The sequence below is a fragment of the Musca autumnalis genome, unplaced genomic scaffold, assembly GCF_047663935.1.
Source record: "Musca autumnalis isolate F117 unplaced genomic scaffold, ASM4766393v1 scaffold_1, whole genome shotgun sequence".
Classification (NCBI taxonomy): domain Eukaryota; kingdom Metazoa; phylum Arthropoda; class Insecta; order Diptera; family Muscidae; genus Musca; species Musca autumnalis.
In genome coordinates this window covers 34,380,374-34,392,082 of record NW_027411644.1, presented here as the reverse complement: position 1 = coordinate 34,392,082, position 11,709 = coordinate 34,380,374, and the positions used below count along the sequence as shown (strand labels likewise).

General features: G+C 43.1%; 1 protein-coding gene across 1 annotated transcript; it reads right to left on the bottom strand.

Moving 5' to 3' along the window:
* Window positions 1-9,663: 9,663 nt before the first annotated feature.
* On the bottom strand, window positions 9,664-11,365 carry LOC141390471 (uncharacterized). Its single transcript, XM_073963426.1, has 2 exons — window positions 11,139-11,365; window positions 9,664-11,056 (listed from the first exon to the last, which is right to left on the bottom strand). The coding sequence occupies exons 1-2, from the start codon at window positions 11,154-11,156 to the stop codon at window positions 10,505-10,507; spliced, it is 570 nt and encodes a 189-aa protein (XP_073819527.1). The 5' UTR covers window positions 11,157-11,365; the 3' UTR covers window positions 9,664-10,504.
* Window positions 11,366-11,709: the final 344 nt, after the last annotated feature.

Genomic DNA, 11,709 nt, shown 5'->3' with positions numbered 1-11,709 from the left:
AGTCGTGTGTGTGTAAATGAGGGGAAAGAAAGAAAACTTAAATTAAAATGCAATTGAGTTGCTTTCAACTAGGCAACCGACGACTGAATGCCAATGATAGGCCACAGCGGCCCTCTTTATAGCAAGATTGAAAACCACCAAAAACCAAGCCAACCTCAAAAGCGGGAGAAAAAAGTTCATCATTAGCCAAAATACAAGCTCACACACAGTTCAGTTCACACAGCTAGCCGGCCAGCCAGACGGTCGTTTGGTTGTCGTAGGCCAAGAGTTGAGTCAAGTCGATAACCTCTTTGAAACCCGTCCACCAAAAACTTTGTCTCGTCTCATCATCGTCATGACAGTCAGCTGCGTTAGCATCAAAACGCCTGCCTGCTGAGCTGAGCGGCGGCTGCTGCCTACTACCTACTTGAACGCATTGTAATTGTAAAGTCCGTCCGCTTCGACGCTCCTCTTCAAGGAAATAAAATATTGAAACCTGATTGCAAATAGAAAACCCATCTCTTTGTCGTTGTTGTTGTTGTTGGGGGCTTTAGGAAATCTTGATGTTTAAGCCCAAATCAACTTTGTTTTGGCCACAATTGTTGTAAAGTGCATAACATTGTATAAGCTTTGCTTGTTGTTGTTCTTCTACTTCATGGCTTCTTTGCTAAGCAATTTGTCTTTGCTGCGGCGGATGGGTCATTTGTATGGACAAAGTGGTATTTTTACGTCTTAGATTTTGCGATTATTATTTCAATTAACCAAAAACATGATAGCCACTTCGCATCGCAATCAAATCAAGAAGTTGCTAGGAATTTGGTATGCAGATAGCTACCTACCCATGTATGTTAGGTGATGTTAAACCTATAAAAATCCCACTATCGATTAAATTCACATTTCGTGGGTGATTTACGTTAAGTTATCCAGACAATAATCGGTCGATCATGTGATGAGGGGTTTTTTCATATGTAATTGAGATTCCAGCTTAGTTGGACAAAGCGGCTTGCCGGAATTGCAACATATTTGGGTAAGATGGGGCTTAACATGGCCAAATACAGGTCAGCTCGGAGACAAATTGACTCAGTAGTATGGCTTCTTCTTCTGTTATCCTTCACTCCCTGTGGAACATAGGGTCATAGTATTATGGCTACAGAGGGTATATAGACTTTGTCAAGATCGGAAATGTGCCTCATTTCAGACAATTTGGAGCTTATGGGTTTACCTTACCCGTTATGATATTAGACATTTAAAACACAGGTCGTCGATTCAAGTACCACGTTGGGCGCCATTTTGCCATGAAGATAATTTAGTTTATTATAGTTTCGTTTATTTATATCGATGGCATTACCTTGCTTCAGTGCAGTCCAACGTTGGCAACTCTGGAGAGAAATGGAAACAATTGGATTAAGGGAAGTATGAGGACATACGTCGTGGTGTTTAATGTGGGTACCTGCCATGCGGCCTACCCCACAGTGCTCTTAACACCGGGTGAATACAATGCGTCTACCAACGCCCCCGCACAGAAAGTACGAGTACAAATTCGCTCACACGTATTTGGACGTGATCGCCTCCTTGGTTAGGAGCGGAGCCTATCTAAACTCCTGGCTTTCTTTGGGTCAGGCACCCGTTTGAAGTACAACTCCACACTCGAGCCGAAGCTCTCCCCACGATTTGGGTCTTAACCACAGCCATCGCGATGCTCCCACAAGGGGTCCAACACCAACTGCCAGGCCAGATCCGAGGATCTGGGGGCACCTGCACCCGCGGTACCGGCATATAGCCTCCGGTCAGGCTTCGTAGCCAATTACCACTACCAGTTGGACGCCAAACAGTCCCGGACTGGTGACCTCCTCCAATTAAGCCAGCGGAACAAACATACAAGACAGGACAACAAACAATTAACATGCTGTCCTCACGGACTGCACAATGGGCCCACAGGGACCGCGGCAAGGGACAACACAACACAAACAATGGACGAAGCCAACCTCACGGATGACCGGTATGGCATCCACACAAGAACCCGACGCCGCACAACACTAACTCCACCAACTCTCCTCCAACACCACACGCCCAAATTGTAGAGATGTCTATGTGGAGGAATTACCTCCACTAAGTCTAGTCCTTCTCCTAACAAACACTTCACGTGCAAATCTACTTAAACAACTCAAAGTCCGCCTGTCTCCAAGTGCCCTACTGAAATCCCACCCCGCCCCTCCATACGTGATACCTATATTGACTAAATCTCTAATGTCATCATAGTACCGGCATTTCGTCAGTATATGCCGCCAGTCTTCAGTCATCCCACACCCACTTAAATCTGTCCCGGACAGGCCTCTTGCATATAAAAATGCATTTAGAGAACCATGTACCGTCAGTAAGAATCCCAGACTCATGCTAAAGCCGAAGTCTGGGCGGTCCAGTACGAACGTAGCGTCACGAATAAATTCGTACGTCACCCTCCCTTTGTCACTGTCCGTCTACCTTGTCCGCCACCTAACAGCAGCACGCTCCCGAAGGATTGCACTGCGCCGCCTAACATCCCCATCCACCAGATCAGAAGGCCCGAGCCAATCGTCCTCAGACAAGCCACGCTTCAGCTCGTACAGAACAGTCCTACATCTCGCTTCCAGGTCAAAGGGCAGGGCGCCAAGTAGCACCTGCATTGCGTCTGTAGACACAGTGCGACACACTGGCAGACATGCTAACATGACCACTTGTTGACACGCCAAGAGCTTCCTACGCCCAACAGCAGATTATGTTGAAGCACACCATACAGGTGCACCATATGTTGCACAGGCAACAAAAGGTCCACCATATATGGTGCGCACGGAACGCCTGCTCAAACCCCAGTCGGTACGCAAGACCCTTCTAACCATACCAGCTACAGCAGTTAACTGGTCCTTCAAACGATCAAAGTGCGGCTGGAAATTCATTCTCTTGGCCATAGTTATTCCAAGGTACTTGACTTGCTTGACTGTGCGCTAATCTTCCTTTCAGCAGCATTAGCTCAGTCTTCTCTTTAGACACGTCAACACCCACTCGGCCTCTCCAGGCCCCCACGATGCCCTCAGCCATTCCAGTTCGACACAAGCCTCACCTTCGATCATGACTAGGAGATCATCAGCATACGCATAGATCTTGAAAGTGGTCTCTAACTCCCGCAGCAGAAAATCCATCATGAGGTTCCAAATAAATGGACCACAGATAGAACCCTGAGGGCAGCCTCGCTCCACATCTGTCCAGACCGTCTCATTGGCTCCCACGACACAAGCCCTACGTCTACTGAAATAACTCGACCAGAGAACAAACTCCCGACACCTGATCTCACACAGCTTAGCGAGCACGCTATCCCACGAAAGGAAGTCATATGCGCCTTTAAAGTCAACAAGGACAGTTGAGGAAACGTTTTGACATTTTCCCCGAATTAGTCCTTGTAGGCCTGATTACAATAATTTGTCGTGATGTTTAGATAGGATATCAAACATTTAAACATAGGTTGCCGATGCAAGCACCACGTTGGGCCCATTTTGTCATGAAGCTAATTTAGTTTTTTTTTCGTACTCCTAACCAGCCTAGCGCCAGATATACTTTGCTTCAGCACAGTGGCGTCAAACTTTGACAACTCTGGAAAGAAAAGGAAGCAACTTGATTAACGGTCGTTTTAGGGCTCTTTTGACATTTACACCGAGGGTAGTCTTTGTGGTCCTGATTACAAAGATCTAATTTTGACGTTTGCGCTATGGAATTGACATTTGAAACCCAGTGGTTTTTTAAATCCGTTTGAAGGCAAACTTGGCAAACTTGTCATGACACTAATTTAGTTCTTTGGTAATTTGTTTCGCACTTTACCAATTTGTTTCGCACTCCTCATCAGCCGATGAAAGTGGTAAAGTCGACGAGTCGAACAGCAGCTGAGAGAACTTTCCGGGACATCATCACTGCAACAGCCGTTCGCTACATACCTGCTGGTCGAATACCCGACATCAGACAAAATTTCCCAGCAGAGGCGACGGAGTCTGAGGACCCGAGAGTTAGAGAGCTTACTCTTGAAGTCAACAGTCTAGTAGGCGAACATAAGCGGAAAAAGTGATGCAATGCAACATTGGTACAGGATTAAGTAAATTGTGGGCAGCGGTTAAATAATTCTCGAATCCGGAAAAGAAGGATGACAGAACGGCGGAAACATTCAACGGCGTGACAGTAACTAACCAAAAGAGGTGCTCGTATTATTTTAACCGGCAGTTCATAGAGAGTGATAGGACGAAGAAGAGTGTGCTACGCCGTATAAGAAGAGCTTTCCCAGCCGAGGACCGAATCGCGGAATCATCCAAAGCGTAGGGTCCAAACCGAATATCGATGGTAATGCTTAAGCAACTGGATGGACCCGGAGTTAAGTATTTAACAAGTGTCATCAACCCATCGTTAGCCACCCATATTGTACCAGAAACCTGGCAACTTGGCAGGGTGGTTCCGCTTCTGAAGCCTGGCAAGGATGCCAGAATATGTGAATCACTCCCGTCGCCAGAAGCAAAGATCCTAGAGGCACTACTCCTCCCCACGATGAGAAGCTGTTTTCCAGTTGCCCAACATCAACATGGATTTCGGCAAATGCACAGTACTACAACATCATTAGACGCCATATCCACACATATCAGTAGAAGACTGAACCAGAAGAGTCAACCATGCCAAGCTGTTCCGCGTAATGTACGCGGATGGCTGTACGATTTTGGCAATGGCCAAACTGTTCACCCCTTGGACGGCTGAAATGAGGTTCCCACTGAACATATTGGTCGATAGTGTACAGATTCCTACCCCAAAATATTGAGTGTAATAGGATGTTTAAGTCGGCCGCTCAAGCTACAGGTATTTGCGATAAGATCAGAAGTAGGAACAAGGTCCTTAAGTCGCTAGTCGGCAGCACTTGGGGTGCTTACAAAGAAACCTTGTTGCCCTCTTATCAAGCAATAAGTCGGTATGTGGTCAATTATGCAGCACCAACGTTGTATGCAAATGTTAGCGCTGCGCAGTGGAATAATATTCAAACCTAACCGAATGTCACCCTGAGGACTGCAACGGGGTACATCCTCATGACACCAGTGGACCAACAGAATGTTGTCGATGCCCTACCTGCTTGGGTGTTATAGCCGTGAGCATCCCTGTCACGATTTAATGGACAGGCATTCACACTGATGCAATGGTGCAGGAGTACTGCCTGTCATGGGTGCCATCACCCATCCATCGCAGCAAAAGCACGTCAGCTGCCAAGGTAAACACGAGTGGTTTTACCCCAGTTAAGATCCGGACGATGCAGCCGCCTCCAATCGTATTTGACCCGAATTGATGCCACGATACCCAATACATGCTCGGCATGTGGATTACGACTACACGGCACGCTTAGCTGCCCGTCCAATTTGCAGAATTTTTGAGTCTGGAATCAGAAGTACCAGAACCTGATAACTTGAATAATACACGATCGAACATATATGCGTTGCTACAACAACAACCTGTAAAGTACTACGAATAAAACTGGCTCCACCGTTGATGAGTGAGCTCATCCGCTACCATCCCTAATGCATTATCTGCAGTCCCTATTCCCCAAATACTTGGAGTTGGCTCTTACAGTTATTTTGGTAGAGCTACAGGTATTTCTTCTATGCAACGGATTAGGGTTATACCGCTCCCATGATCAAGACAGAGTACTGTGCGCCAATTTTATTGAACATCTATCTTGGAAATCTTCAGCAGACATTTCGGTGGTGTTGTATGCTAAAAACGGCAATATACATATTCAATTCCTGGACGAGAGAAGTCAACACACAGTTTAATATTTTCGTCAATGACTGTCCAAAGTTACTTAAAGGTGATCTTCGATAATCTTCTTCATTTCTCTACGCCCGCTATCCACATCAACCAGAAGGTGAAATCCAAAAACAAAGTCCTCAAAGTATTAGCTGGCAGCTCCCAGGATAAAGATAAGGAGACATTGTCGCTGAGCGGGCTACGGGCTGTGTCCAGATGACAAATGTGGATAATTTTCACGAAGTGATCAGGATGCATACAGTCAGGCTTAAACTAACACAAATGTGACAAGAAAAGGAGGAGTCGAGTGTGAGAAAATTTACGTGGATCTTTGTGTTTCTGACAGTTCCTCCTACCATGTTATCAGCCGGGAAATCCCAACCATGACATTGTGATGAAAGACTTCAGATGCTATCATGACGACATTCAACATGTCATCCCATCGGACGGCTGTCTACCTACTATCGATGGTAAACTTTCTAAACACCGTGCATCAACAAGCGTTCTCAGAAGCCATAAATTCCTACAGATGCATCAAAGTCCTAAACCAACATCATCCAGCAATTTCTGAACTCTGCCGGAACCAACTAAAATTAACTTAAGAATTGCGCATCCGATATAGTCGAAATATTTTAAGCCGTATTTCTTCGAAATTTAAAATAAAGATCAGTATGGGACAATTCCTTCGAGTATCTCCCCCACAAATTGTCAAAATGTTAGCTTAAGAGAAATTTTAAGACTGTTTGAGAATCTTTGAGAAATTTTTACCAAAAACCAAATATAACTCTTGTAATCCTCTTTGCAAAAATATTAAGTTTTTCGTGGGCAGGTCCATACTTTCTGGGGTTGAGGCTACAGAACACGCAAAATACAGGAAGTCATCTTTTCACATACATATGTAGTTTAGCTTGAGAAGATTTCTCATGTCTGTCTGGTTACCCTAAAATTTGTAACAATTTGTACCAATTGTTGCTGGAAGTCGTCGGTTAACACACAAATCCAGCAAAAGAGAGCGATTCGAGAGAGACATTTTGTGGTTTGAATTATTCGGTGATTTATGTTTGTGCAAATTGAAAAGAATTTTATTGTGGAAATGGAAAGCCTAATTGTTTTTTTTATTATTTTTTGGGAAACAAAGTTGCAAAATAGAAAATTCCTTTTTTTTTATTTTTAATAAAATACAACATTTTTGCGTGCTTTGCTTCTTTTCTTCTTCTTCTTTATTTGCAAATCCGTATTCGGATATCAGCGATCATACATTTTTTTGTTTTTAAATTAAGTACAATATGTTCTTGCTTCTTTTAACGGCCGCTAAATTGCTGTGTTTTGGCAAATCAGCTGATTGCTTGCAAATTTGGCGTTTGGCGACGTAACGTTGACTGACCCAAAGAGGTGCGCAAGTTATTTCAATTGACAGTTTGTCGAGCACCCCCGGAGTGACAGGGCGAAGAGAAGAGTACTACGTCGCATCAGATCTCTTCCTGCCGAGTATGAACCACCACAGTTTGCAATGGATGATGTTGCGAATGTCATCAGGAACGCTAAATCATCCAAAGCGTTGGGCCCTGATGGAATCTCCATGGTAATGCTGAAACAGCTGGATGGGCCGGGGTTGGAAAATCTCACTAAAGTTCTCAACCTGTCGCTAGCCACTCTAATTGTTCCCGAAGTCTGGAAAATGGGCAGAGTGGTCCCGCTACGGAAGCCAGGCAAGGATGCGAGCAAAAGTAAATCGTAAAGGTCGATTTCGCTTTTGTCGCCTGTAGCAAAGACCCTTGAGGCCTTAGTCCTCCCCAGTATCAGAAATAGCTATCAAGTGGCCGATCGTCAGCATGCATTCCGTAAGCAGCACAGCACCACAACAGCGCTGCACACCATCTCCACATATATTTGTCAAGGTCTCAACCAGAGACCGCCGTGTGACAGAGCGGTAATGGTGGCACTTGACTTATCAAAAGCCTTTGATACTGTCAAGCACTCCACGCTGTTTGAGGATATTGAACAGACAACCCTTCAGCCAAACTTGAAACGTTGGATAATCAACTATATGTGTGGAAGGTAGTATGCGGGATGGGCCCGCACGACACACAGCATCTTTTCAACTGCCTAACCCACACATCTAACTCCAGTAGATCTGTGGTCACATCCTATCGAAGCAGCCACTTTTCTGGAAACATACAATAATAAACACTGTTACAACAACAACAACGAAGTAATACCTGATTACAAAGTAGGTGACAAAATTTACATAAAAACAACTATGTTTAAGTCAGTCAAGTAAGTATCAGTCAGTTGTGCCGACAGAGATAGACTTATAACCACAATGTTTCAGGAAGTATGGACTTGCCCCTGAAATTGTACCCGACTTGTATCGTGGTAACTAGAGCCAAATACAAAACATATTACCAGAAATTTAAAAACAATCCCAGACGAGTCCTTAACTTACTTTCCAAATATTGTGTGGAAGATACCCGAAAGAGTAGTCCGATGTAGTCAATATTCGGACATAATCCGATTTTGTAAGAAATAATACGAAGTACAACGTTTGGACCAAATCGGTTTCTCTCTTCGAGGGTTATCTTATGTACTACCCAGTGCAGTTGTTGCCGGCAGGCTTTTTGGAACTTTTAGTCCATTATCTCAGGAAGTATGGACTTGCCCACGAAAAACATTATACCGTCGTACAGGCGGCCGCAAGGTCTTCGAACTTAAACTAAGTTTTGGGGAAAATATTACGAAGTGCAAAATTTGCTTCGAAACTGTTGATCCGTTCAAAAGTTATCGTACGTTGCAGCCAGCCAGCCGAACAGACAGACGAACGGACATGGCTAAATCAACTCCAAATTGTCTGAAACGAATTTCGTCCAAACATACTTGGGGTCTAAAACCATTATGTAGACGAGGATCATTTTTAATCGTATGAAACCCTCGTTAGCCTAAAAGCTGAAGGTATAAAAATCTACAAAATCTTTAAAATTACTAAAATCTGACTGTATCTTCTCAAAATATGGTCATGCCGAAATGAACACCTTTCGCAGAAAATAAAATGCTAATTAGCAGTCGATTAACTGCCTGCACCAACAATCTTCATATGGGGTCTAAAACCTACGGCATACACAAACACAGGTGTTTAAATACAGGACGACGATTCAACTACCACGTTGGGCGCCATTTTGTCATGAAGCTAGTTTAGCTATCCGCAGAATATATAACCCTGTTAGAAAGCCGTCATGAGAACTGTGATTTAACCCTGCTGGCTGTTTTGTTTGGCATCATCCTCCTCTCCTATTCTTATCGTTCCAATTGTGAAGCTGATTGTATTGGAGATGGTGTACGCCTAGCAGACATCGTCCAAACACACTTGGGTCCTCCTAAAAATCCACGTTTATATTGCTCCCCCTAGAAATCGTAAAAAAAAGTTTTTATTTTTATGATGTCATAACCTCATAAATACCCCTCAGTAATGTTGGCTACATTTCCTGAGTATTTCAACCATGTAAAACTTCTTTAAAAGTGGTGTCTTAAGACACGCCGTTCGGACTCGGCATTGAGCTAATATGAATCGGAATCGGGTTGCACTCATTGATATGAGAGAAGTCTCCCTTGTCCCATCTTGGATGTTTGTGGAACAATGATATTATAATATAAACCATGGCACAATTACCAAGGTAGTGGTATCACACCAGCTCTTCGAATATGAAATGTCAATTCCCTTTATAAAAAAAATTTTTCTTGTAATTTCCCCAACAACATAAAGAAAATTTTGACGTAACATATTTAAAATTTTACGATGTCACTACCTGGGTAATTGTGCCCTTATATAACCTCAAAATATCCCAAATTTATTAAAAAATAAAACTCAATGCATTTAACGGTGACAAAATTTACTATTTTTTTATTGTTTTTTTTTTAATTTTTTTCTTTTGTTGTTTCTTCTTTCTTTCATCCTTTCTTCGGTTCTTTGTTTGTTTCATAGTTTACACTTTGTATAAAAAAACGTGTTAATTGTTACTTAAAAAAAACTAATGAAAATATTAATTAATTAATACAAAATTGAAAAATGAAAAACTATTTACAATAAAATAACAAATGTTATGCGGCCCACTGTCATGGAAAATACTTGTGAAAAACAACGTTGAGGTAAGAAGGAAAAAAACGGACAGTGGGCGAACATTTGTTGTGAGAGTCCTCTGAGTTGTGTGTTTGTGTGCGTGAGTGTAATGAGGTGTGATAGAAGGAGGAACTTGAGCGAGGAAAATCAGAAATGAAAATGGAAAAAGTGAACTGGCAACGTAATCCCTACCAGTTCACTTGGAAATTTGAAAAAAAAGGAAAATCATGACTTGCAAAAAAATCATGGCTTTTTTCGCTTTTCCTTTTGAATTTGTTTTCATTTAGATGGACAAATGGATTACAAACGAAATGAAAAAAACACCACAGCAGCTCACATGGACAACATCGATGATCTTATTTGTTGTTGTTGTAATGTATCCATTTGTTTTTTTAACTCGGAACATCACTTCTCTGCTTAGTTATCGCATTGTAAGCCTGCTTCTGAGATGTATTCTAAAAGTGTTGCACGAATCCTAGGTGGTAGCTGGTGTTAATCCATTTTTGTTCTTGTTTTTTACGTTTCTTATTTGGCAGCATTTCAAATTTGTTGTTGTTCTTGTTCTAATCTTAGGCTAAAAAAGCTAAAACATGCCGTTTATCAAGGTTTGACAACCTAGAATGGGGCACCATAACTGCCACTGGGCCTTGAGGGGGCACTATAAGAACCCGAAGGACCACTAGGATAACCGCCGCCACCACCACCTCCGGCTTGGGTACTTTGCTGGGCGAATTGAGCCACTTGGATGGCTTGACGTACACCTTCCAAGTCAATTCCAACAACACGGCCGCCACCGCCGCCACCACCAGAGGGAGCACCATATTGGGACGAGGGGGGTCCATATGAGCCAGAGGGACCACTGGGATAGCCACCACCGCTGCCGCCGCCACCACCACCGCCGCCGCCAGATTTGCTTTCTTCTTGCAACAAGATTTGACGCACCTGTTCCAGCAGCTGAGGATCAACATTTTGGCCTTCACTGGTCTGGAAGCCACCTGAAACGGCTTGGTAACCACCGCCGCCGCCACCACCAAAACTGCTACCGCCGCCAAAGCTGCTGCCACCTCCGAAACTACCACCTCCACCGCCGCCACCACCACCACGTTGATAATTATATCCCGATGGAGGCTCTGCAACAGCCAAAACGGCCAAAGTCAACACCACGAACTGCAATGAGAAAAAAGAAGGATAAAAAATTTATATTTACATCCTCAGGCCCCAAACCCCACCCTATTTTATGTGTACTTACCACGGAGAAGGAGTTCATAGTTGTGAGTCTTGTGTGTGTGTGTTTGAGGGGGAAAGAAGTAAAAAAAACAGTTATAATTTAGTTGCTTTCAAGTAGGGAATCAACGACTGAATGCCAATGAAATGCCACCGCAGGCCCTCTTTATACCATGTCGTTGTTGTGGCCGTCGTCATCGTTGTCGCTGTCATCTAAGCTGCAACATAACAGCAACAACACCGCACTAAACTACTCTCCACAACTCCATTCCAAGTGATGAGCATGTAAAAGGGGCCAACAGATATGTTGCTCTGGCGCATTATGGTACTTCTTCAAGTGCTAAACGTTGTTTTTGTTTCTTTTTTTTTGTATTTTCAACAACAAAATTCAATTGCAAGAAAAACGAAATAACACGAAATATCAAAATTTTGAATTGTTAACAAGATTTTGAATAGAAAATATTACCGATTACAAGATTTTCTATAGTAAATATTGTCGATAGTAAGATTTTCGGTAGAAAATATTGTCGATAATAAGATTTCCTATAGAATATACTGTCGATAACAAAATTTTCTATAAAATGTACTGTCGATAA